The sequence below is a fragment of the Chinchilla lanigera genome, unplaced genomic scaffold (genome assembly GCF_000276665.1).
Source record: "Chinchilla lanigera isolate Chin_1 unplaced genomic scaffold, ChiLan1.0 scaffold00064, whole genome shotgun sequence".
Lineage (NCBI taxonomy): Eukaryota > Metazoa > Chordata > Mammalia > Rodentia > Chinchillidae > Chinchilla > Chinchilla lanigera.
In genome coordinates this window covers 13,155,106-13,178,722 of record NW_004955465.1, presented here as the reverse complement: position 1 = coordinate 13,178,722, position 23,617 = coordinate 13,155,106, and the positions used below count along the sequence as shown (strand labels likewise).

General features: G+C 52.5%; 2 protein-coding genes and 4 non-coding genes across 6 annotated transcripts in view; 2 read left to right on the top strand and 4 right to left on the bottom strand.

Moving 5' to 3' along the window:
- On the top strand, positions 1–3,340 carry Pom121l2 (POM121 transmembrane nucleoporin-like 2; the record flags this gene model as incomplete). The annotated part of the gene is given in 1 exon segment (XM_005399007.2): positions 1–3,340. A coding segment is annotated over 1 exon segment (2,176 nt), but the record flags the coding sequence as incomplete, so codon positions are not given.
- A 5,385-nt stretch (positions 3,341–8,725) lies between these two features.
- On the bottom strand, positions 8,726–8,807 carry Trnas-gcu. The gene has a single exon. It is a non-coding gene; the product is annotated as a tRNA-Ser (tRNA).
- Positions 8,808–9,912: 1,105 nt separating this feature from the next.
- On the bottom strand, positions 9,913–9,986 carry Trnai-aau. The gene has a single exon. It is a non-coding gene; the product is annotated as a tRNA-Ile (tRNA).
- A 2,730-nt stretch (positions 9,987–12,716) lies between these two features.
- Positions 12,717–12,789, top strand: Trnar-acg. The gene has a single exon. It is a non-coding gene; the product is annotated as a tRNA-Arg (tRNA).
- A 3,496-nt stretch (positions 12,790–16,285) lies between these two features.
- Positions 16,286–16,359, bottom strand: Trnai-aau. The gene has a single exon. It is a non-coding gene; the product is annotated as a tRNA-Ile (tRNA).
- Positions 16,360–20,311: 3,952 nt separating this feature from the next.
- The window catches only part of Prss16 (protease, serine, 16 (thymus)), a 5,711-nt gene continuing 2,405 nt past the window's right edge, over positions 20,312–23,617 (bottom strand). Inside the window, exons 5-9 of the mRNA XM_013521807.1 lie at positions 23,398–23,601; positions 22,583–22,724; positions 20,827–21,006; positions 20,613–20,758; positions 20,312–20,529 (exon numbers count right to left, since the gene is read on the bottom strand). Of these exons, the coding sequence (XP_013377261.1) occupies positions 20,458–20,529; positions 20,613–20,758; positions 20,827–21,006; positions 22,583–22,724; positions 23,398–23,601 (744 nt within the window). The 3' untranslated portion in view covers positions 20,312–20,457. The remainder of the gene's footprint in view (positions 20,530–20,612; positions 20,759–20,826; positions 21,007–22,582; positions 22,725–23,397; positions 23,602–23,617) is intronic.

Below are 23,617 nucleotides of genomic sequence, written 5' to 3'. Positions count from 1 at the left end.
GGTCCCCCGCGCCCCCGCGCGCTCCGCGGCCTCGCTCGGCGCCAAGAGGAACGCGATCTGCAGCTCCTACAGCTCCACCCGGCCCGGCCCCGCGACTTCCAAGAGAGGCCTCCCCAGGCTTTCACCCGAGATCCCCGAGTGGCCGCTGCGAAAGAGAGGAAAAGGCCGTCCTCCGTCCGTGCGCCCGCCCGCCGCGCGCCGCGCGTCCTCGAGAACAGCCGGGCGGCCCGGGCCGCCAAGGGAGAAGACCCCGCCGCTGCCACCGCGCCCTGGGGACCTGCTGCCCGAGACCGCACCTGCCGAGCGTGGCTCTGACGAGGACTGCACCTTGGGGAAAAAAGCCGGGCAGGATGCCACCGAGGCCGCCGCGGACTCCACCCCCGAGGCCCGTCCTGGTGTCCGACCCCACGCGTGCGTCGCTCTGCCCGTCCCAGGGACAGCAGCCCCCGGCGCAGACCCACCGCTGGACAGCCGAGAGAAGACGTCTCCAGGCCCGCCCGCGCCGCTGGGGTACGCACGGTCAGAAGCCCCGCCCGCCCGCTCTCCAGGCTCCGTGCCAGCGGCTGCGCCCAGGTCACCCGGCGCTGTCACTGCCCGGCCAGCTCCCAGCTTTCCCGCTGCCGAGTCAGCCCTGCCTCCAGACCCACCTGTCACTCCCCCCGCTGCACCCTCCTTACAAAGCACTGTGTTTGGGGTGAGGGGGAGCCCAGCACCCCACCTTCCTGCTCCCGCACCTCCCGCTGCAACTTCTGCTGACTCCCTGTTAAAGCCAGTTTTGGGGTCCCTTCCCGGTAGTGAGACGGCAGTCCCCTCAGATCCCAGAATCGAGGTCGCAGCAGCACCGTCTTTGGGGGCCTCCGGCTGCACAGCTCCGTGCGTCCTGACGCCGCCGGCCTTCCAGCCTGTCTTCAGGGGCGCCCTGAGCCCTGCGCCTGCGGAAGCTGCTTTCTCCCCCGGGCAGCTCCCTCCCCCGCCGGCCCCTGTCGCAGCTCAGCTCTCCCGTGGCCTGGTCCCGTCCACCTCCCCGGCTGGCACATGCCAAGACCCTGCTGTCCAGCTGCCTCACGATTCTAGCCGAGTGGTCCCAGGCTTTATACCCCTGCCGCACGCTGGGGCAACTGGCTTCTCCCCAGAAACCAGCCAGATTTTCCCGTCCTGGCAGCCTCCTTCCCTCCCGGCTGTCCACCAAGTTGCTGTTAGTGGCCAAGTTCCTGGTGCTGCCCAGGTCACCGCTGGCGGAAGCGCTGCTGATTGTAGGCGTGCGCAGAGCCCTGTGTCCGCCTCCACCCTTGTATGCGCCCCCCCACCCGCACTGTCGCTCAGCCTCTCCAGCCCGACCCCTGCACCCCCTGGAGTCATGCCCCAGCCTGCATCTGGGGCCAAAGATGGGCAGAAAGAAGGCGCCCCCCAGCCGGTTCTCACCCCAAGCTTCAGTACCCCTCTCCTTTCTGGGAACTGGGCAGTGGTGCCTCCAGCCCCCGGGTCAACGCTGGCCAGGCCCAGGCAGAGCATTTCCACACAGGCGGCTCTTGGGGGCGGGGTGCTCTCAGCCCCCACTTCGCAGGCCCCCACTGCACAGGTCCCTGCACCCTGCCCACTAGGGTTTGCCTTTGGCCAGGCAAGTCCCGCCCCTGGCTTTGGGGCTGCCACCCGGAGCCAGAGTGGGGCTGGGAGCCCAGTGTTTGGCAGCATGGCCCCTCGACCTTTTGCCTTTGGAGGGTCAGTGACCCCTATGGAGTGTGGGGAGCCAGGGGTCACTGCGAGCACCCACAGAGACAGCTCCACCTCTGGGGTTCTCAGCGTGGGAGGAACAGTGCGGAGTGGGGTCCCCAGGACTGGGACCGCCTTTGAAAAAGGGCCGGGCCAGAACCCTCAGCGCCTTCCCAGCCAGGCCTTGCTTTCCTCCTTGGGGAGGGCCGGCTCTTCTGCAAGGAAGCCTGCTCCTGGGGTCCCTTCCGTCGCCCCCTTTGCACAGACCAGCCGGCTCCCGGGTCCAGCAAAGCCGGGCAGCAGCGTGGGCTCTGGGGTGGGCTCACCGCCTTCTCAGGGCTCTGTCAGCAGGAACAGGGATCCTTTCAGGTCTCCAGCCTGTTTGTTTTCCATTGGTACAAATCCAAAAAGTCCAAGGAGTCGGGAGCAAAGACGTTCCCAGAGGCATCACGCCCACAGGAAATAGCGGCTTTCTCTCTCACCCGGAGCCCAGTAGGACCTCAGCACTGCTGTGGAGAGCCTCAGCCTCTCCCGTCTTCTAAATGGAATGTCCTTAGACCTGAAGAGAAAGCGCCGGGTGTCTCCTGGGCTCCTAATTCACACCCTTTAGGGTGGGGCAGGACCATCAAACCACTGAGCGGTGATGCCGAGTGACCCCTGCCCCTCCTGTGTGCCAAGGCCGGCACTGCCTCCTGCTTTTCCGTGGCAGCCCGGTGCTCTAGCATCTTTGGGATGAGGACCCTAACCTCGGCTTTTATTTGGCCCTAGAAAATGGTTCCCCATCTTTGGTCCCGTGGGTGTGGATTTCTCATTTCTGGCCTCTTGGTCCTCAGTGCATTCTTGAGTTTTGGGGGTAGTTTGACCCAGAGGCACCTTTCTCAGAAGATCAGTGGGCAGCCCCAGGGCACTGCTCTTGTTGAGCTGCTTCCCCCACCACACTGTTTGAGTTCACCTTTACCCCAAAGAGATGACAGGCCAAACCCATGAGCTCTGTGCCAATTTAACCCGTGAAAGATGAGTGGGTGAGAACTTGGCCTGTCCGACCCCAGCACCATTCCTCATCCCAACACAGGGCCGTCGGACCAGCTTCCCTGTGAGCTTGGAGCGGGCAGGGCGCCCCGCGGGTCACCACCACCCGCTTGGCCACACTCCACAGTCCACAGAGACTTGTTCTCTGCACCCTGCTGGGTGCTCCTGCAGAGCTTCCTGTCAGCTCCACTTGGAAGGGTGGCTTCTTGGGGTGCAGCAGCGCCTGGCAAGAGACAGGGAGGAGGTACCATGCTGCTGCTTCTGCACTGTGGTCGGACCCCAGATGTGCATTTCAGTGACCTGTCGGGGCCCTCTCTCCACACACCTCAGCCAGAGAGGGTGGCAGGGGAGCAGCCCTCGGGCCTGGCCGAGCCGGGAAAGGGAAAACAGCGGGCACCTGGGTGGGGCAGGGGAGGCCCCGAGGGAGCGGCGACACGTTCTGGTGCCCTTCTGCCATCCCGACCCACTCCAAGGCAAGAATGACTTCCCAAGTAAGTTCATCACCTGTCTCCTACTTCACGAATGTCTTGGAAGAGGTCTAACTGGAAATAAACGCAATACTAAGCTGAAGGATAAAATAAAAATAAATTATTGAAATAAACCTGTGCTATAGGGTTATTGGTAAGCTCAGAGGGACGTGGGAGCAGAAAGATGTTAAGAAACTTGCCTAAGCCTGTCCAGTTCGCAAAAGCTAGGTTGGGATTTAAACCCTAGTGACTCCATTTCTCCCTCCCTGGAGCTCAGCACCAGGCGTGTCTGTTCTAAAGACCTGCACTGTTATGAGGCCTTCCACACACAGGACTGCCGACAGGAAGTGTGTGTCTGGGCCCCGCTGCCCCTGGAGCCTCTCCTGAGGCTCTGCGTCTTGGGGTGTGCTTTTCCTTGGACACTCGGGGGGTAGGCAGCTGTTTGGGGGCCACCGCTGAGTGTGGACCTGTGAAATATGGTGGTGACCCCAACACAGGAGCAAGGCTTGGGACACGGGAGCCGGGAAGAGGTTGCCCCACCCAAGAACTGTGGGCTCTGGGCATCAGGGTGGGCACTGACTTCCAGGCGCAAGCCCTGTGCACAGGCAGGTGAGGCACATGGGCGGAAGGAGCGGGACGGGTGGGCTGAACTGGGGGTGAGCAGGCCTAGCTCTCAACCTGCTTCGAAACCGTGCAGTACAGCGTGGCTGGTGCCCTACACGTAACCAACACACGGGAGGACGGAGCGGGATGACGACAAGTCCAGCCTTGGGTTTTCGATTGCCCTGGTGCCAGGTGAGGAAAGACTCCCATGGGAGGGACGAAGGCTGGGAGAGTAGAGACTCGGGACCACCTGCCATCTCCCCTCTGGCTCGGGCTCCTGCTTGGGCACAGGATTAGGACGCAGCCCCCTGGAGCTGCAAGCTGGACGTCCAGCAGATGGAAGGAGCAGTGTGGCCTCGGTCTGCAAGGTCACCCTGCCTCTCTGGGCTGGCCATCCCTCTGAACCTGGAGCCACCCATCAGGCAGGGGTGCATGAGGAAGCCAGGTAAAACCGTGGTGGGGAAGCAGTACTTACAGGACAGAGCATGGCAGTCACGAACGAACACAGACATGCAGACACACACGAGCAGGCATCTTAAAGGACTGCACGTAGCTTAATTCCATTTAAGTAAAAGCCTGTAGTGCTCAAGGACACCTTGGTGTTTCCGGGAGGGAGGGAGAACGGGATGGGTGAAATCATGTCCTTCCTGACACACATCCAGCTTGTTGGCCCCGTGTGGAGGCTGCCTTGGGCCTCTGGGGTTCCATCCCAGGCTCCTCCATGTGGGCTTTCACGTGTCTGCTTGAAGAAAATCTGCTCTATTCCCTTGAATTTCCTCCCTCGAGTTTGGCATCTGTCTTGCTGCATTTTATTGTCAAACAACTTTGGAGCCCCTCTTATTCTGACAGCTGAGCCCCCACGTGGAGAATCGATTGCTCCACCCAGCCTTGGAGCAGGCATCTCTGTGCTCACCGACCCAGGTCCACTCTGCGGCGGTGTCAGTTGCGTAACGATGTAGCAGGACCAAGGTGCTTTCATGACCATGGGTTTCTCAGGAAAAGTTCGGGTTCTCTGAAAATGGCAATTTTATTTTCCATGGACCTAGACTCCCATATGTGTTCACACTCTGCACTGTCATATGTGTTCTGCTCACCTCCTGTCCTTGTTCGGGGAAGTGTCCCTCCTTCTCCCTTGGTGTGGCTTTCCACGTGGGCTCAGTCGCCCCATCTTCTCTCTGCTTGCTTTCTTCAGCCTGTCTCACCTCATGTCTTACCAGAATTTAAGCATGCTCAAGTTGTACCTTAAATTCTAGCAAACTGTAAAAGTCCGATGCCTGACTCCACTTGGCCATCTCCCATTCCCGTTTACAGAGCAATTGCCGCATTTCCTGTCTCCACTTCATGGCCCTGAGCACCTGCTATCCAGTGCACTCTGCCTTTGGTCTCTATGGTTACCTAAACCGTGGTTCATGACGGTCAGCACCGAGCTCCTCCTCTGTCCAGTGGGCAGATTTGTCTTCATCTTTCTGCTTCCCTCCCAGGGGCCTTTGAAATTCCTCCTCAGCCGTGGAGACTGGTTTCTCTCCATCCTTTCTTGCCTTTCCTCGGGGACCCTTCTGTGTTTTCAAGTCCACACTTAAAAGAAGGCTGTTTTTCAAGTCCTGGTCATTAGTCCTCTTTGTCCCTTGCTGGTATTCTCTACCTGGGCAGCTTTGTCACTGCCCAGAAATTCACCTGTGCTGGCCATTCTAGTATCTTGAGCCCAGAAGTCATAGTGCTTGGGTTTCTGTGTATTTTATATCCTGCCACGTGGTGAGAGTCTTTACTTGGCTATTCCATACAAGGCATGATCAAAATATACAGTGAGTGTTTAAATTGTAAAAATTTCTTACAGTAAAAGATACTTTTTTTCTCACTTTGAACACACTTATTCTATAGTTCTTGGCACTTTCTGAGGCAGTTCTGGAAGTCCTCTTCCATGAGTGTCTTTAGAGGTTTAATGAAGAGCACAGTGAATGCTGATGCTGAGCATCATCCAATGGAAAGATGAAGTCATAAAAACATGATGCTGTGTCCTCATCCACCTTAGTCACCAGATCTGGCGCCGTGTAACTTCTGGCTCTTCCCCAAAATCAAAATGAAAGGTAAACTCAATTAATTCAGGATGTTGAGGCAACCAGGATGGTACAACTAAAGGGACCATGAAAGAGGACTTCCAGAAGTGCTTCAGAGAGTGGCCAGAGGGAGGGTTACTCGTGACTGAAGTGAGGGGGAAGATTCTGAGGGGGCTGATGGCAGTGTGTCCTCTGCTGTGAGTTGCTTACAGCACTTAAACATCACAAACTTAACTTCTTGTGTGTCTAACCCTAATCAAGAAAGACAAAAATGGCATCTTCATGTTTAGATTGTAAGAGAGAGGAAGGAAGCCTTTTTCTGGGATGCAAGACTGAAGCATCACTAAGAAAACCACTGACCAAAGCTCAGTGCTTCTCTAAAACTCTGATTCTCTGTAAGTGTATTAAGTGTATATTTTGCCCCATCCTTTCTTGCCATACCTGCCCTGATCATGTCAAAAGAAAGACAAATCTTACTCTTCCTTACTTGGGAAGAGGTGGCAAATTTACCACTAATTTCCAATGGACCAGCATTATAGTTTCTAGTGAATGGAATACATGCAAATCTCTGGTGTGTTATGGTTTTATGTTTTCTTTGCATTAGAAGGAAAAGCATTTTTACTTCTGTCCAAGGGCTGTATTGCATGTGTGCTTGGTAGGAGTCTCCTGCTTACAACCCTTAGGCTATAACTACTTGGTAGATCTTTCTTGCGTATCTCTGTCTTCCTCAGAAACCACTTTGAAGATATCACCATGTATTAGAGGAGCCATTGATATTTTCCTACTGATCTATCCATAACTCTGTAATGTTTGTATTGTTCCTATGCTATTTCATAAATGGATGTATGTTTATTACTATACGTTTCCTACAGCAACCATTGAGAATAGTCAATGAATATTCAATTGGTCACTCATGTATAGCTCTATTTATTTTCTTTAGAAGCCACTTTGAAGATACCAAAGTATAGTGCAACAACCATTGATGATAACCTACCACTTCTGTCTATAACTCCCTATTATTTGTCGGTTTGTTTTCCTGAGAAACTATCTTGTAGATAACAATATGTAAAACAACAACGATTGATAATTTCCTACCACTTTGTCTGTAATTCGGTAACCTCCCTATTACTGTTATCCTTCTTTTACTCTTTAAAAGAAAAAAAAGAAAAGCAAAGTGCAAACGACCATATTATTTGTGTGATGCAAGAAAGATGGGGAAATAATAAGACATACGTATAAAAAGATTAATCGGAAACCTAAAAAGTCAGTTACTAAAAGGGCACTTCTGGGGGCGGGGAGAACAGAGTGAGACAGATACAGGAGTGAAGCAACGCTGTTGGTGTTGTTACAGCAGGGGAAAAACAAAACTGAAAGTAAAGTGAGAGAAATGACCTTTAATATATTATGTTATATTGAAGGGACAAAAAGAAAGAACTAAATCAGGTTATTTTAAACACAGAATCGAGAGCAGGGTGAGAATTACAAACAAAGCCTGGACTTTAACTGATTTTTTTTTTTGGTCATATGGAAAAAAAATTTTTGAAATGATTTTAGTGTATCATATAACTGAGCACATGAGCAAATACACTGACACCATTTTAGCCAGGGCTCTCACTGGACGGGCAGGAATATACCCCTAAGAGACAAGGAGAAGGCAAGTAGGGACAGATCAGAACTCATGAATATTAAAATGTGCATATGTGTGCACATGTGTGTGCATGTGGAGCTATGTGCATATTTGTTGTGTATGTGTATTCCAGACATGTATTTCCTATTCTTGCTAAAAGATTTCCTATTCTTGCTAAAATATCTTCAAAGCAAAGGTAACTGAGGGGCAGTAAGTGTACCTGGACCTGGGTATGGTCTCTAATGTCACTGGTCACTCAGAGGTCACCTTTGAGAAATAACTGACTCCAGGGCTTGTACAGGGCAGGTGCAAGTGAGCCTGGAACAACTCCTTATGCTTGAAATTCAACACATCCAAAAACCACTACAGCATAATAGCAGAAGGACACAGCTGGGTGTGCGCTGGGAGCTGATATCAAGGCTTATGGAGAACGTCGAGTCCTGTGTTGAAGGGGAGTATTTTTTTGGTAAAGGATATTACCGGGTCAGGTAAGAAAATTGGGGGCAACCCTTTTGGGAACCCTCCTGTCTCTCAGGATCTATTTATTCCCCATCCATATTCCCCATTCCTTTTTCCAACAAAATTTCCTACTCTTAAAAAAAAATGGGAATATAGGTGAGGGATTTATTTAATAGTATATCAAATTATATATGTGAGATTGGTAATCATACTATTGTTATAAAACAATACCTTTATTTTTAGAAAATAGTTAAGACCAAATGACCATGATACATATAACTCAATCTTAAGTAATTACTTTTATTGGGATTCACCTATTTATTCCTGTTCTCTCTTTTTCCACATATATGGGCATCTTTGTACTATTGTTCTTGCATATTTCTCATAAGTTTGAAATTAACTTTCAAATGAAAAGTTTAAAAGCTTTTTAATGCGAATTTGAAAAACTGAAAAGTATAGTACTATGAACACTTCAGCTAGCTTAGGCAAAGTAGCGGTGTTTTGTCAGTGTTGTCCCCTCTATTACTCTTCCGTACCAAGTATTTTAAAGCAAATCTAAGACAGGAGATTTCAAAGCACTTTGTGTGACAATAAACGAAGATACGAGCTATTGATAGTCCCCCTGGACACTGAAAGGGAGGAGCCCATGGACAGGATCAGACTAACTGCTCAGACCTGCAGGAACCCTATGGGGGTGGGGGAGGAAAGCACAAGGCCATGGTGACTTTCTGTCCGTGGAGAAGAAAAGAGGACAATCCTTTAGAGGGAGGCAAGCCCGACGAGGGTGGGATTCGAACCCACACGTGCAGAGCACAATGGATTAGCAGTCCATCGCCTTAACCACTCGGCCACCTCGTCCCATATTATTTACTTTTTAGAATCTTTTGAAGCGTTCTTTTGGCGAAACCCGCACCCTGATGCCCTGAATTTGGATATTACAGTGCTACCAACCTGCAGTTGTCTTGAAGAATTCTCACCCACAATGAGTTCTCCACCTTCCTCCAGAGAGCTTCCGCACCAGGAGCACCGCGCAGCTGCAGTCCCGCGTCCTTGCCTCTCAGCACCTGCGCCGCACCTGCACGCTGTCGCCTCCGCAGTCTTCCCCCCTGCTCCCTCCTGGCACCCGTCCAGTCTTCCTGGAACTCCTCAGATCTCCTTAGGCGCACAGTCCTTCCTAGTGAGAGTTTTGCAAGAAACCCTTCCCTCTGGCATGCGTGTTTGCACTCTCCATCTGCCCCAGGGTCATCCCAGTGCCGCGCTACCTGTGTCTGCAGCGCTGGACCCCATCAGAACCCTGCCGCAGAAGACCCCATTTACATCTGGGTATAAATCCAGATCTAGATTTTTAGTTATTTCCCTGCCCATAAATCTCTAAGTATCCTAAGATATTTTTTCTTCTGGGGTGAATTTTCATGAAATGGTAGCATACAACAGAAGACATCAATAGACATTTAGAGAAATAATTTATTATATTTGAAAAAGTCATGCACGAGTCTTTGGAAACCCAGCTTCTGAGGGAGTTGAGAACAGTTTCCCCTCAATACCTGCGGCTGTGGAGGAAAATGTACGCTGGGGTGAGACAGTTCTGCACAAACTGACAGCAAAAAGGTCAGCAGCATATGGTTGTGCTTGGCATATAAAAGGTGTTTTGTGATTAAGGTAGATTCTTCAGTATCTTCCCAATCCACCTAAATTTAATAAATAAATAACAGCAGTGAATGAAAGTGATAGCGAGATTTAGGAGTACGTTAAAATATAAAATATGGATAGCCACGTCTTTGACAAATAATGAATAAATGTAAAGAAATCCAAGCACTAATTTCCCACGGGCATAGAGAGGTTCCCTTTCGTTGAGAGTTTGACTTCACCGACCGGAAATCAATGAGAAAAACCACTTCAATGAGAACTACCCCTGCCCTTGAGCAGTTGAAGCTAAATTAACGGAAGGAAGGAGAAAAACACATGGCCCGTACGGGGATCGAACCCGCGACCTTGGCGTTATTAGCACCACGCTCTAACCAACTGAGCTAACCGGCCCACATACAGCGTCACTGTTTTTAATCTATGGTGAAGATATATTTTCTTTCTCCCAATCAGTTTTTTAATAGATATTTCGGTCAGACACAAGGCTCCCACTCATCGTGGGGACTTTGTACCCCCACACGGTGGAATCTGTTTCTTGTCCGCCTCCCCGACCTCTCCTCCACGCGCACTCCCCAGAAGATACCAAGCAAGCCCAAGCCACAGCGCTCTCCGCGGGAAGAGCTGATCTGCGGAGCTCGGTATCCTCGGGTGGCGGCCGCAGCCCACCATCGCGGGCCCGACGCGGCCTCCCTGCTTCAGCGGGCGCCCGCGCTCTGCTCTCCCCTCCGTCCGGCCGCCGAGAGCAAGGAGCACCGGGGAGCGATCCTCGGGGGTCCTCTGGGGGTGCACTTGGAACGGGGTCCCGCTTTGGCCACGGGGACACAGCGCTGGGGATTGCGCGGGAAGTCCCCAGGACGGAGCTGCTCCCCCCAGGTCTTGACCCTCCCGCGGGGCGGCGACCCTGGGTCCCCGGGGCGCAGAGCTAAGTAATTTGCACAGAAGTTACACAAGCGACTCCGAGTCGGCCGTCAGCCCGAGCGTCAGGCCCCGCGGCTGCTCTCCCCGCCGAGAAGGATTTCAGCTCTGCCACGGGCTGCGCAGCACGCCAAGCCGGCTCGTCGCAGCCGCAGCATCTGTTTCAGTCTTGCAACTTAAAGACGTTTAGAACCGGCCGGGGACGGGGTTGAGACACGGTCTCACTGTGAGGTCCTGGCTGGCTTTGAACTCTCCACCGGTAGTAGCACTGGAGACCTTGAACTTGCGGCGATCCTCCTGCCACAGCCTCCTGAGTACTGGGATTGCCTGCGTGTACCACCACGCCCCGCTAGAATTTAACAATTTTAACATGTAGTTTTCGTGGTCAAATATGATTTGTAACATAAAATTGCTTCTGTTTTTACCATTTTGGGTGCTTGTGCTTTTATCTATTGCATTGGTTCAGTTTACCAACTCGTAAAGATTTAAACCCTTTGTGAGTGGTTACTCTTTTTGGCAGAGTGAAAATACATTGCTAATTTTCTTTAGTGAGCTCAGGTGATTTCCCTTAGGGAAAGTAACACTGATGTTAATTATGATCCCCTCACACCCTCACTCTCCACTGTATATAAAGGAAACAAAACTCAGACGGAAATACAGTAGGAGAAGCTGAACTGACTGCAAGCTGCCAATCTCAACGTGTATAAAACAACACTCGCACGCAGATGTGCAGCTTAAAGGAAGAGCCATCTCTGCATAGTGCATAGAAAATTCGAAAGAAAAATGTGTTCTTTATTGTTGCCAGTCTACCATGAAACTGTAAATTATAGAAAGTACCGCGAGGCATGCCGATCTCTTTCCCGAGATGTACACTGTACTCTGGGCTTGATTCGTTCCTATTCTTTGAAGTCGAACCCTCTGAGAGCGTGGGACTTCCCTGCCTGCCGTTTGGGAAGGAATTCGGACTCTCCTCCTGTTTGCATGTAGACCGTGGAGTTTCCACATTATTTATTTTAATTGACAAGAAAACGCGCCATGGTTGAAAAAAAAATCCTCACAGGAAAAAACATATTAAAATGTATTTAGTCCGAAAGCACCCAAAGAGGTACAGCTTGGTTCTTGGAGGAAGGCGCGGTCTCCTTTTTTTAGGCTGGCCTCGAACGCGCGGCAGTCCTCCTGCTTCAGCCTCACGAGTGCTGGGATTACAGTGGTGCGCCACCACATCCGGCTCGCCGAGGGATCCTAACGCGCTGGAGGCCCTCGGCTGGAAGCCCACAAAGTTCGCTTTATCAAGAAATACACACGTTTGAAACCTCTCAACCTAAATTCTCCGTGCTTTCCCGGGATTGCGAGGTCAAAAACGAAAGCTTCGCCAGGTTATCCGGAGAGGAGCGCTGCAGGCCCTAGCGCTGCTGGGAAAAGGACTCCGCCTGATGTGGCAGCGGTCCTTTAAGCAGAGGAAAGTCCAGTAAGGATCTTGCGCCCTGGCCTCTACGCTCGTGCTCTTAAGGCTCTCTCCCTCGCCCCCTCCCTCTTTCTCTCCTCCCTTCCCCTCCCCATAAAGCAGTTTCTATATTTTGAGGTGCGGTGTCTATTTCATCACTTGATAACTAATTTAAATGTCTTGGTTAATAAATCAGTTCCTAGTTTCTGACATTTGGTGTCAGGTAAAATTTTTAGAGTGAGTTTCATTATTGAATTCCCCCTCCCTTTTTTTCTTACATGCTTTTATCGGTTTTATGATGTATCGCACAGTTTTGCCATGATTCTCTCCCTTCGAAAATTATTATTTTATTTACAGTAAGAAAAACATTGTGAACCTTACAATGTTTCTCCACATACTTTACGATATTTAGTTTGAATAGTAAGGAGTACCCGTTACTAATCCGTGCACACACCATCAGTTCTCGATAGAAGGAAGTATGACGACGGTGGGGTTCTGACAGTGCGCGGATCCCCAAATCAGTGAGACGCTCACAGTACTCCAGTGAACACGTGTGCACACCGGAACACCGGGAAATGACAATTTCTTTGCGAGCCGTGATGTTCTGAAGGGTCACAGCCGCTCCTCTCTTGAGGAATTCAGAGCGAGGATGTGTTGCGCACCGATCAAGTGAAAAGTTCGGTGGTCCTCGCTCCCACCCAATCCGGAACCAGCGACGTCCGAGGTTTCTTTTTCAGTCGTGATGTGAAGTTACTATGTATCGCGGGCCAGTGGCGCAATGGATAACGCGTCTGACTACGGATCAGAAGATTCTAGGTTCGACTCCTGGCTGGCTCGTGTGCCTTTTTTCTTTCAAGTTGAACCTTGTTTAAATGGACACTGGAGCGAACGCTCCCGCTGGGCGGGCGGTTGCGCTACGCGAAGGCGCGGGGGAGGAGACGCAGCGGAGCGGGGAGGCGCGGTTGGTTCGCCCCGCTGATCAGCGTGCAGCGCTCAGCAGGGTTTGCGGGCCCCGCTCCATACGGCCAGAATTGCACTCGGCACCACCTCCAAGGCAACCTGCTGCTTGCTGTCTGTGAAACACAGTCAGCTCATCAGGGTCAGGTGGTAGAAGTCCCAGATCCACCGCTGTCATTTTCTCCAAGACGCCAAAGCACCCAGCCCGGCTCTCCGGGGCCCCAAGCTCAACTTTTCCCACGCACTATCCCTGCGCTTCCCGCGGGAGGCGAGCTGGGTCGACAGCGAGCCCTGCTGGCTAGTGCGGAAGCCTTGTGGACCCTCGCTCTGTGCAAAGCGCGGTCTCCCCGACCGTCTGCGCCGTCACCTCGCCCACAGCCGGAAGTGCAAGTTCTTAGGGGTTTGCTCTCGGGCGCCGCGGGCCGGGGCAGAGCGCTGGACGCCTGCCTGGGAACCGGAGCACGGATTCCCTCCGGAGAGGACGAGCTCGGCAGGCGGGGGCCTGGATCCCCGCGAGGAGCGCTCGGGAAGCTCGCGTCCTGCTGCCGGGGCAGAGGGAGCCCTGGCGGCCGCGCCTGCTCTTCCGGGGCGTCGCTCCCCAGTCTCGCGCTGCCCACGCGCCCACCAGGCTTCCCCCGAGGGTGCTGCGGTTTTCTCTAAAGTTTATCTGCAAAGCGACTATTGCGACAACACAAAAGCAAAACAGTTCAGCTGATGAAATTTCTTCCAAAAATGAAAAAGAAAGAAAAATTTAACACCACTAAGCTGATTGAAATATTCTCAAGCAAGCATTTGAAGTTACAAACAAAAATACCAGCACGTTATATCAGAAATCTAAAAACAGAAACGGACAAAAATAGGAGGAATATAAATCTGCTGAGCTCAGAAAAAAAAAATTCAGGAAAAAGAAAAATCACATCAAAAATGGAGAGCATAAGAGAATAGATTGAAATATGTGATTAAGAATGAGAGGTATATCAACATCAGATCAACATTAAATTAGGGGAAAACGTATGAACACAAAATTATATTCCTAGCCAAGCTAATCCTCAAGTTTATAGAAAGACTTTAAATATGCAAAGACAGCACTTAAAAGTCTTTCTTTTTCTTTTTTTTTTTTCTTCGAGACAGGATCTTGCTGTATAGTTCAGGCTGGCCTTAAACTCATTATGCAGCCCAGGCTGGCTTCTATATGGGGCCCCGGCTGGCTTGGAATTCACAGCAATTCTCCTGTCTCAGCCTCCCAAGTACTGGCATTACAGGTGGGCACACCACCGCAACCTCACAAGCCATTCTTGGGAAGTACACTATAGAAATAAATTTTCAAGAAATAAAGAAAGTTCGTCAAAAGCCCCTAGAGTGGGCATTTCATGTATTTGTAGATCTAAGACTAAAATAAATGTCAGGCCAAAGATGAAAGAATAATATAACATGCTTCTGTTCCAATACAAAACAATGCATATAAAATGGGGAGAGAAGGGAAGGAAAGGGGAAACAAAATAGACTGGGGACCGCACTATGGGCAGTATCCGAGATACTATCAAAAACTGAAGAAAAACAAACCCCGATTATGTAAAGGTAAACAAAGAAAGAGGGACATCTCAGCATTCAGATAACTATTAGAACAAACTCAAACCATCTGAAAAGCAAAATAATTTTTTAAATGAGAAAAGAAAGCACGTTATATTAAAAAAAAACTGCAGCAAATACAATACTAGTCACAGGATAAGCTTTGAAGGGTTTAAGGACAAGGTATCAACCATATCATTACATAGGAATGGGCCTTACCTCCTGTGTTAAAATACATACAGTTTAGCTCATAAAGAAAACTGGATACTGAATCTTGCCCAAGTGTTCTGAATTCTTTTTTCACGTGACAACATGTGGTCCCTACCAGGCATCAGGTAACAACTAACGGTTGCATTCTGAAGCGTAGAGGAATTGATTAATACTTGCTAGCTTAATACACCTCAGTGTACTATTTTATGATTGCAGGCAGAAACTGCTCTCTCTCCTCTTGGAGCAGAGCAATATTGCTGTCCCACCGTGTGGTGTCCAGGAGTTCCAGGCTCTTCCTGTTGAAAGAGTTGGAGACAAATGATGAGCAGAATAGCTTAACATTTATGAAGAGGAAAGTTTATTGAAGAAGAAAGAGAAGCGAGAAAAGGAGAAGAAAAGGAAAAGAAAGAAGAGATACATCCTGAACTCAGGATGGGTCACCACGAGGAAAAGGGGGCAGTGGCCACAAGACCCACGGGCATCATCTTTTACTTCTTCTGAGCTCAGATCTGGGCTGTCCCACGCAGCACTCGGAAGCTGCTCAGCGCATGCGGCCACACCGTGATTTGACAGGTCTCTGTGATTGACAGGTCACGCCCAGTTGCCCTGCAGTGATTCGCTGTACCCTAACCTCCTGCCTCTAGGCCTGCGCTCCTCACTGCTGCTGCTAGCTTTCAGGGAGTCTGGGCCACCTTCACATTCCTGCCTTCAGTGATGCAACGCCTTAGAACATTTCCGGTCCAACCTCTGCTGAAGAGGCCATCTCCTTTCAAAATGCACTTTTGGCCAAGTGTGTAATGTTGAAAGTGCTCTTTAATGGATGTCTAAATACTGGTAAAATAATTATTCCAGGTTATACCACTGAGACGAAGACGAATTGCAGCACCGCGTGTAAATATGCTAACTTCTCTGAAAGAAGACGAATTTGTGTGTGTGAGGAAGATCGTAACTATGTAGAGTTTGCCTGTGGAAGCTGGAAATGAGTTTTGGGTGGATGGAGGTGTAAGGAGCTAAAACTTCTTGTATTTTTAATGTTTTCTAACCTTGAAACAGGTGGGTCTAATTTTTATGTGTTCAGATGGCAGGCTTCAGAATGTTTAAAATGAAGCTTTTCATTTCTTTCCTGTGGCATTGACATTAAAGAAAATTGTTTGCATTTGCCCTATAAAACTTGCTGTTTTATCTTCACTGAGTTGGTAAATACCCAGGCGTGATAGCGGTAGGCTGTGCAGGTGATTTATGGTTTCTCCCAAGATGGAAGCAATCAAAATAGGCCAACATTTTCTGCACGACTCAGTTTCCCAAGGGATAGGCAATGCCACACTTCCACCGCGGAGACCCAAGAGGGACCCAGACCCCAGCAGCCCTTACTCCTACGGGACCGGAACACAGCCGGCCGGCAGGGCCAGATACCCGCCGACTCCTGCTTTAATGACAAGGTGACCAGCCACGGCTCTCGGTGTGTTATTTCTTTTCTGACTCTTGCTGTTCTTCCCTTCCCTAAACCTGCGCCCTTACTCCAGTTGCCTGTAAAAACCTCTCCTAGCTCTTGTAAGTTACAGTAATTCTTGTTGCTAACCACCAGCAAAAGGCTTACTGGCCCGTACGGGGATCGAACCCGCGACCTTGGCGTTATTAGCACCACGCTCTAACCAACTGAGCTAACCGGCCACCTGAGGAGTTTATTTCTGCTGCCGTGTAATGTATAAAGGTTAAGCCACAACCAACCCAAGGAAAGAAGGCAGGACGAGAGGGAGCGGTGGGGCATGGAGGGGACCAAAACAGCACTTGTGTCAAGGCTCATCTCTGGTTGCTGACTCTGAGACCACACGGTGTGCCTACCTAGCACACGCTCACTCAGCAGGGCCGTGCGGCTGGCTCGCCTTTCCATCCCTGTGCAGAGGCACACAGCTCTGGTCGGCGGGGCTGTGTGAGCACACATCAACCTCCTTCGGGGACTTCACCTCCGGGACTCCTCCTACACCCCCACTGAGCTCTTTATTCAAAATCCCAGGCCAGAGAAGTCACCAGCCACTGCTGCCTCCTCTTTCTTCTCCTCCTTCTTCTTTCCTCTTTATCTCCCTTCTTCTTCTTTTTAAAAATCTTTGAGACAGGGGCTCACTATGTAGTTCAGGCTGGCCTTGAACTCACTATGTAGCCCAGGCTGGCCTCGAAGATAAGCGGTGTACAGGGAGGTGGCGGTGTTGTGTCCTGATGAGGCCCAGTGATATCATTTCAGTGATACTCCTGCCTCAGCCTTCCCGGTGCTGGACTACAGGTGTGCGCCACCATGCCTGGCTTCCCAACTCCTTTTATCTCCTCCTAAGGCTACCTTTTTAGATGGTCAGAACAATTAAAGTCTACTCTTTCAGCACATTTTCAGTGCACAACACAATACTATTAACTGTCCTCATCTTTACATTATCTCTTAATTCTACCTGATTGTAATTTGTGCTCTTTGACCTGCTTCACTGCGTTCTTCCCCACTGCTCTGCTAATATTTACTCAACATTTATTTCTAGGTTACACATACAAGTGAGATCACAGAGCACCTTCCCTTCATCTAGTGTATTTCACAGAGCATAACATTCATTAGGGTTTTTGTTTTTCCTGTTGTTGCAAATGGCAGTATCTGCTTTGTAAAGGCCACATCACAGTTTCTTTATTTGTTGAAGAATCTTAGGCTGTTTCCATACCTCGGCTATGGTGAGGAACAGCGCAATAACTACGGAGCGCAGATTGTCTCTACGGAGTGCTGATTTTAGTTGTGTCAGTGCTCAGCAAAAGACCTGGGCTGGGTGGCTGGACTTGTGCTTCTGATCTTCCCTACTGTGCTCTCCAACGGCTGTGCCAACCGACATGCTCCAACAATGTTCTCCTTTTTCTCCGCACCCACGGCAGCACTTGTTGAATCTTGCATTTTTGGGTCGCAGCCATCTCAACAGGATGTGGGTCTGATGGACCCAATTTCTCTGACTGGTGATGCTGGCAACTTCTCAGGTACCTGCTGGCCATTTAGATGCCTCCTCTGGAAAAATGTCTATTCAGGTCCTTGCTTACGTTTAAACTGGGTTATACAGTTTACTTTTGATACTAATTGTATGAGTTTCTTGCGTTTTATAAATCAACCCTTTACCCGAGACATGGTTTGCAAACGTTTTCCCGAGGCACAGGCTGTCTTTTCATTGTGCGGTCTCCTGTGTTGTGCAGGAACGTTTGGTGGAGTCTCACTTGTCTGGTTTTTGCTTCTAAGCCTGCTGTATGTCTGCCCATGCCTGAAGTGGTAGTTTCAGGATTTTATCCAGTTCCACAGTTACTTTTTGGCAATGGATTTGTTGGCTTCCTCCCGCTGGCAAGCCAGAGGGGGTCCCCATGAGACACTAATTTGCCTCTACTTGACCTTGGTATAAACAGAACAGACCGCGTCTGTGCCTGGCTTCTTTTGCTCAACACAATAATTTGGAAATTTATCTGACTTTGCAATTACCAGTGATTCACTTTATGTTACTGCTAAGCAGCATTTATTTTACAACTGTACCACACCTTCGTTTCCCATTTATCTGCGTATGATAGATGCATGGCTTTATTATCTCGGGAGATCGTCTAGGATAAGGCATGCTGGTTGCAGGTACAGAAGGCAGCCTGCAAACTGACCCAGGAAGTACAGAGAGGAGTAACAGAGAAAAAGACAAATTTCCAAGCAAGGGGGACAACGGAACTCAAGTGGACAAGACCGTGGGAGGCTGGAAAGTCCCGTTGGTGAGCCTGGGCCTTCAGGCTTGGGTGCCAGGCCCCAGACGCAGATGCGTGCTGCTGGGGATGGGGTATCTGGACTCAGACACTCCCCAGGCACAGCGGGCAGGACGGAAGCTCTGCTCAGTAGAAGGCGGAGCTGTGTGAGACACGTTGGGCCTCATCAGGACACAACACCGCCACCTCCCTGTACGCCGCTTATCTTCATTAATTCAAACATTTTCTGTATTGTAGACATCACCCATCGTGAAAATACTAAGCAGGTAAACCACAAATCTACCAACTCCTCGGTCCTGCCTACGTTTGAAGGTCTTTAGCCCAGCAACCTGACAAGCGCATGGAGAAGCTTCTATGCGCACTGCATGGTGTGAAGCGGGGATGCCTGTGCAGTGTGTACCCAACGGCCCTCTCCCCCTTTCACGCTAGTACAGGGGGCTGAACCAGGCTGAGATATGAAAGAGGTAATTTCAGACAGTGCCTATAAAAAACTACACGACGGGCATGGCAGCCGTCAGGGCAGGCCTCTAGAGCAGGTGACACTGAGTCCGGCTGAGCGTCCTGGAGGACGCAGGCCCTGGAAGGTCATGAGGGGGATAGCCTTCTAGGGAGCGGGGACAGCTAATGCTCGGTGGGAGCAGCTGTTGACTTTTGATCATGGCCAAACAAGGCCATGTGGGTAAGCGGCAGGGTGCAGGTGGCAGGAGGGAGGGATGGGCCGTGGCTCAGAGGAACGCTAGACAGCCAAAGCGTTTGGGGCCTGTAGCCCTGGGTGTGGGGCAGGTGTTACGGAGTTGTGTGCAAGGGATGTGAGCACGGGACAGTCTGTCTGACTCATCTACGGAAGAGTCACCATGGCTGCCAACGACAGAATGGACGACCAGGACCAAGCACAGAGCAGGAGCATCGGAAGGAAGCACATCAAAGCTTCCCATCCTTTTCTGTACGGGTGCGGACGGAGAGCAGGGCGCTCTGCAGCGGGGCTGTGGATGAAAGTCGCGGCTGCTCAGCCACCTGCAAACACCAGGCCCTGAGCCCGCCTCAGGCTCACAGTGGGTCCCAAACGTTGGGACAATCCATGCCTCACCCGCCTGAGAGCTCAGTGCACAGGTGGGGGACACTGAGCATGCCAGGCCTAGCGCCAAACTCAAACCCAGCCAGACATCAAGCCGAAAAAACGTCTGCAAAACAGGCAAGAGACGGAGTCTGGGAAACCAGGAGGGAAACTGGGAGTGAAGCGCTGTGGTTGGACACAACCACTTTGCTTCTCAGCGCGCACACGCGTGGAGCCCTCGCCAGGTGTCTGCCCCTTGTTCTTGGATGCCCTGGCCGCTGCGCCATGGCCAGGTGCATTTCTGTGCCGCAGTTTCCCCAGCCGGGGTCCTGCTACAGCTGCACAAAATGGGCAGAGTAAGCAAAGGGATGAGAAGAGAGGATGGGAGAGGCTGCAGGGAGGGAGACTGCGGGAAAGAGCAACGCCAGCCACCGGGAGAAGTCCGAGTCAGAAGGCGAGGGCGGGGGCCGAGGCCGAGCAGACTGGCGGGAAAAGGGACAGAGACGCACACTCAGGCAGAGACAGAAACAGCAGTTCACAGAGAAACAGGGGCTGGAAAGACAAATAATGACAGAGGCAGCAAACCAAGACAACCAAGACTAAAGTGCAGAGGAAGAGCCTGCAGGCAGTGAGGATGGCTGGGCCAGGTCTGAGCTCTCAGAGGTGCCCAGAGGCGCCCAGCCTGGAGCGGAGCCTGGAGTCCCAGTGGAAGTGGCTGGCGAGGGCGCCAGTGCCAGAAGGCATGTGCCCTGCACATTTCACATGGAACGTCCAGCATCCTTGACTCAGTGACCACCAGTGTCCACGCCCTCTTTTCCACAACGTGGTACCTTTACTTGGGAGCCGGGGGACTGCGGACACGTGGGTACATGTGGGTCAGGGGCTCAACCCCGGGCCCCGGGGGTTTCTCCTTCAAACGAGGAGCCTCCTGTTGGCCTTTGTATGAGGGAGGGGTTCGCGGTGGCTCAGGCCGGGCCTCCCAGCTGGCGCTCCTCCTTCGCCTGCCCAAGCCAGGTCTGCAGCTGCCGCAAGATGCTCTGTGCAGTGAGGACAATCAGGAGTCAGCCCCACTTGGGGAACGAAGACCCGAGAAGCGGGTGGAACTGGGCCTCTCCCTCACCTGGCGCCCGCGGCGGAGGCTGGCAGGGTCCGAGGGCCTCTCAGGGGCCATGTCCGCGCAGTGGGAGGCCCCGGGGATGAGCAGGGCTGCCTCTGAGGGGCCAGAGGCCTGTGTGACACTCAGCACTTGCCAGGGGTCTGTGTCTCCTGCGGGCAGGGACGTGAGTTGGGCTGGGCTCGGGGAAGCCAGCAGCCGGTTTGAGGGTGGTGCTCACCATTGACAAACAGCACTCGGGTAGCTCCTGGGGCCTGGCCCCCATAATAGGAGTTTGTCTGGGCCACGGCGCGGGCTACGGATGAGGCCGAGAGCCCGAACACCTGCTCACACAGCTCCAGGTGCGAGGGCAGTGCTGGGAGCTGCGGGAAAGGACACCCAGGGTCCTCGCAGGTGACATCTGTGGAGAGACAGGCCTGTGAGTGAGGACACAGGAGCCAGCCCACGCTGTCCTCCGCAGTGATGAGCTCGATGACCGCACAGCATTGTCAGCGAGACCCTGACGTCCCCAGAGACAGCCGGCCAGGGGTTAGGGCTGTGATAAACAGGCCAGGATGTGGGGAGTCCAGGGGGAGTGAGATGGGCTCAGGGCAGCGTCAGGAGACCCAGACCAGCAGTGGGAAGAGCGCCCACTGCAGACAGAGGGAGGGGATGCATGGAGATCTGGAGGCAGGAGGGTGGCATCTGGAGTGACATTGCTCCCTTGGGACACTGCCTGCTACAGTCACAGCTCCCTGTGCTCTCAGGGCAAGCCCAGCCCCCACCCTCACACTAACCCTTCTTCCTGTACCACATATGGCACACGGATGGTATGTGCAGGTGCCGGCACACAGCGGCAACCCGAGTCACAGGCTGCACTGCCACGGGACGCAGGGAAACTGGGACAGGCAGTCAACAGGCCTGCCGTGCTTGGGAAGGGGAGGCCTGAAGCCCTGCCTGGGGTCCCGGGGGCGAAGGGAGGGTTGGGGTTTTGGGGTCTTGTGAGGAGGAGCAAATGGTGGCATGACAGAGCAAGGTGACTCCAAGCCCGCAACCACATGTGCAGTGTCCTCTGCCGCTGGGGGAACATTGTGCTGAGAAGGCCAAAACGCATATGGCCCTGCCGCAAGGACGGCAAGCACTTATGCAGCACCTACTGTGTACCACTTATTCTTACCAGGCTACATCTGTTACCTCCTTTAATCCTCCAGACCGTCCTGGGAAGGAAGTTCTGTTCTATTCCCATTTCCAGATGCGGAAACCCAGGCATAGGGAGGGAACTCACTCGCCCAAGGTTGCCGGAGATCACATGGGGTAGGACACGGAGCAGGAATGGGAACGTTTTTACTGGAAAGCACTAGCCTAAGAGTGTCCCGAGACACGGAAAGGACTGTGAACTTAACTGTGGGGTAGGAGGGCCCAATGGAACAAATAGGACACCTACATTCAGGCAGACAAGCCACTGAATGCACACAATCTTTGGGACACCTGTATACGAACACTGGGTGTTCTGAAATTCAAACCTAGCTGTGCACCCTGCATTTTGTCTGGTCACCCCACCCTCGGGTCACCGAGAAGGCAAGGGGGTATTCTGAGCCAAGAAGGAGCAAGGTCACCTCTGGGTGCTGTGTGGAAGGGGGTCCTGCGGGAGAAGCGGCCCGTGGAGACCGAGGAGGAGGCAGAGGGAAGAAAAAAGGAAAGGGGGTGGGCTGCACTCGTCCTCCCGCAGAGGGGCAGGACCCGGACGGACTTTGTGGATAAGGTGAGGAGGCCTCTAAAGTGAGGGAGACGGTGCAGACACACCTGCAGGACCCACAGGAAGCCCTCTCGTGAGCACACTTGTGTGAGCACACTCGCATGGCTGCCCACCCTCGCCAGCCCAGCATGGGTGGGTCACAGGAGTCAGGGTCACCGTCCCGAGCAAGGAGGAGGAGCCCAGGCCACCTGTCAGGTGTCTTCCCTGGTGTGCCTGGGTGAGGGTGAGGCCAGTCACTCACAGAAGCCAAACTCCGTACACGTCTGGTACAACCACTGCCGGTCACCCACGCCGGACTCCTGGGGCTCTGTGGCTTTCAGCTGTGTGACGGTCTGTGCTCTCGAGGAGCTGAGACACCTCTGTCCCAGGCTGTGCATGACGACCTGGGAACCAGGAGCAGGCACATGCACGCCTGCGCTCCACCGAGCCCTGTCCAGGGGCCCTGGCCCCAGCCCCTGGAAGCCAGGGTGAGGGGAGTCTCTGAGCCAAGTCAGTGGTCAGACAGGGTGTCTGTCAGGCCCTCCACGGGTGGGACTTTGCCACCTGCCAGCCCTTGAGCCAGGCATGATCGTGGACTCCGCTTCCTCTTCTGTACTAGGGGGAATGTTAGCCCCTATCTCCCGGGAATCAAGTGACCTAACGTGCAGTGTCTCTAACCGCCCATAGTCTAGGTATGGCTGGACAGTGACAGCTGGATTGTGACCGTGGGCTCAAAGGCCACGCCGGTTCCTGGGTGAACCGTGTTCCGAGGCTGCATTTTTTCATTCATTCTTTACTACGTGAGGTCTTGCTGTGCGTGGACACTGCTGCAGGCCCAGAAGAGAATGGACAAAAAAGGTAGCATAGGTACCACCATTAATGTCTAAGGCTGGCATACTTCGTGCCAAGAACCTCATCCCTGAGGGCGTCGTGCCTATTTTACAGACAGGGAAACTGAGGCTTGGAAGGGATACTCGCTCGCCTAAACTCACCCAGTGGAGGAAGTGGACAAGAACCCTGGTGATGTGTGGGTGTGCGTAGAGTGTGTGCATGTGCATGCGGGTGCAGTGTGCTCACCTGCGCCGCGAGTCGCAGCCCGAGGTATGCCTCTGGGTGGCTGCCGTTGCGCGCGCCCTGGAGCAGGAGTCCGCAGAGCTGGTGCACGCCGAGCGGCGCCCCCGTCTGCCCGTCGTATTGTACCGCGCTGCCGACCAAGGCCTGCAGCGCCTCCAGCAGCTCCGCGCGGTCCTCGGCGCGCGACAGAGACCCGCAGGCGCCCAGCTCGGTGCGCAGCGCC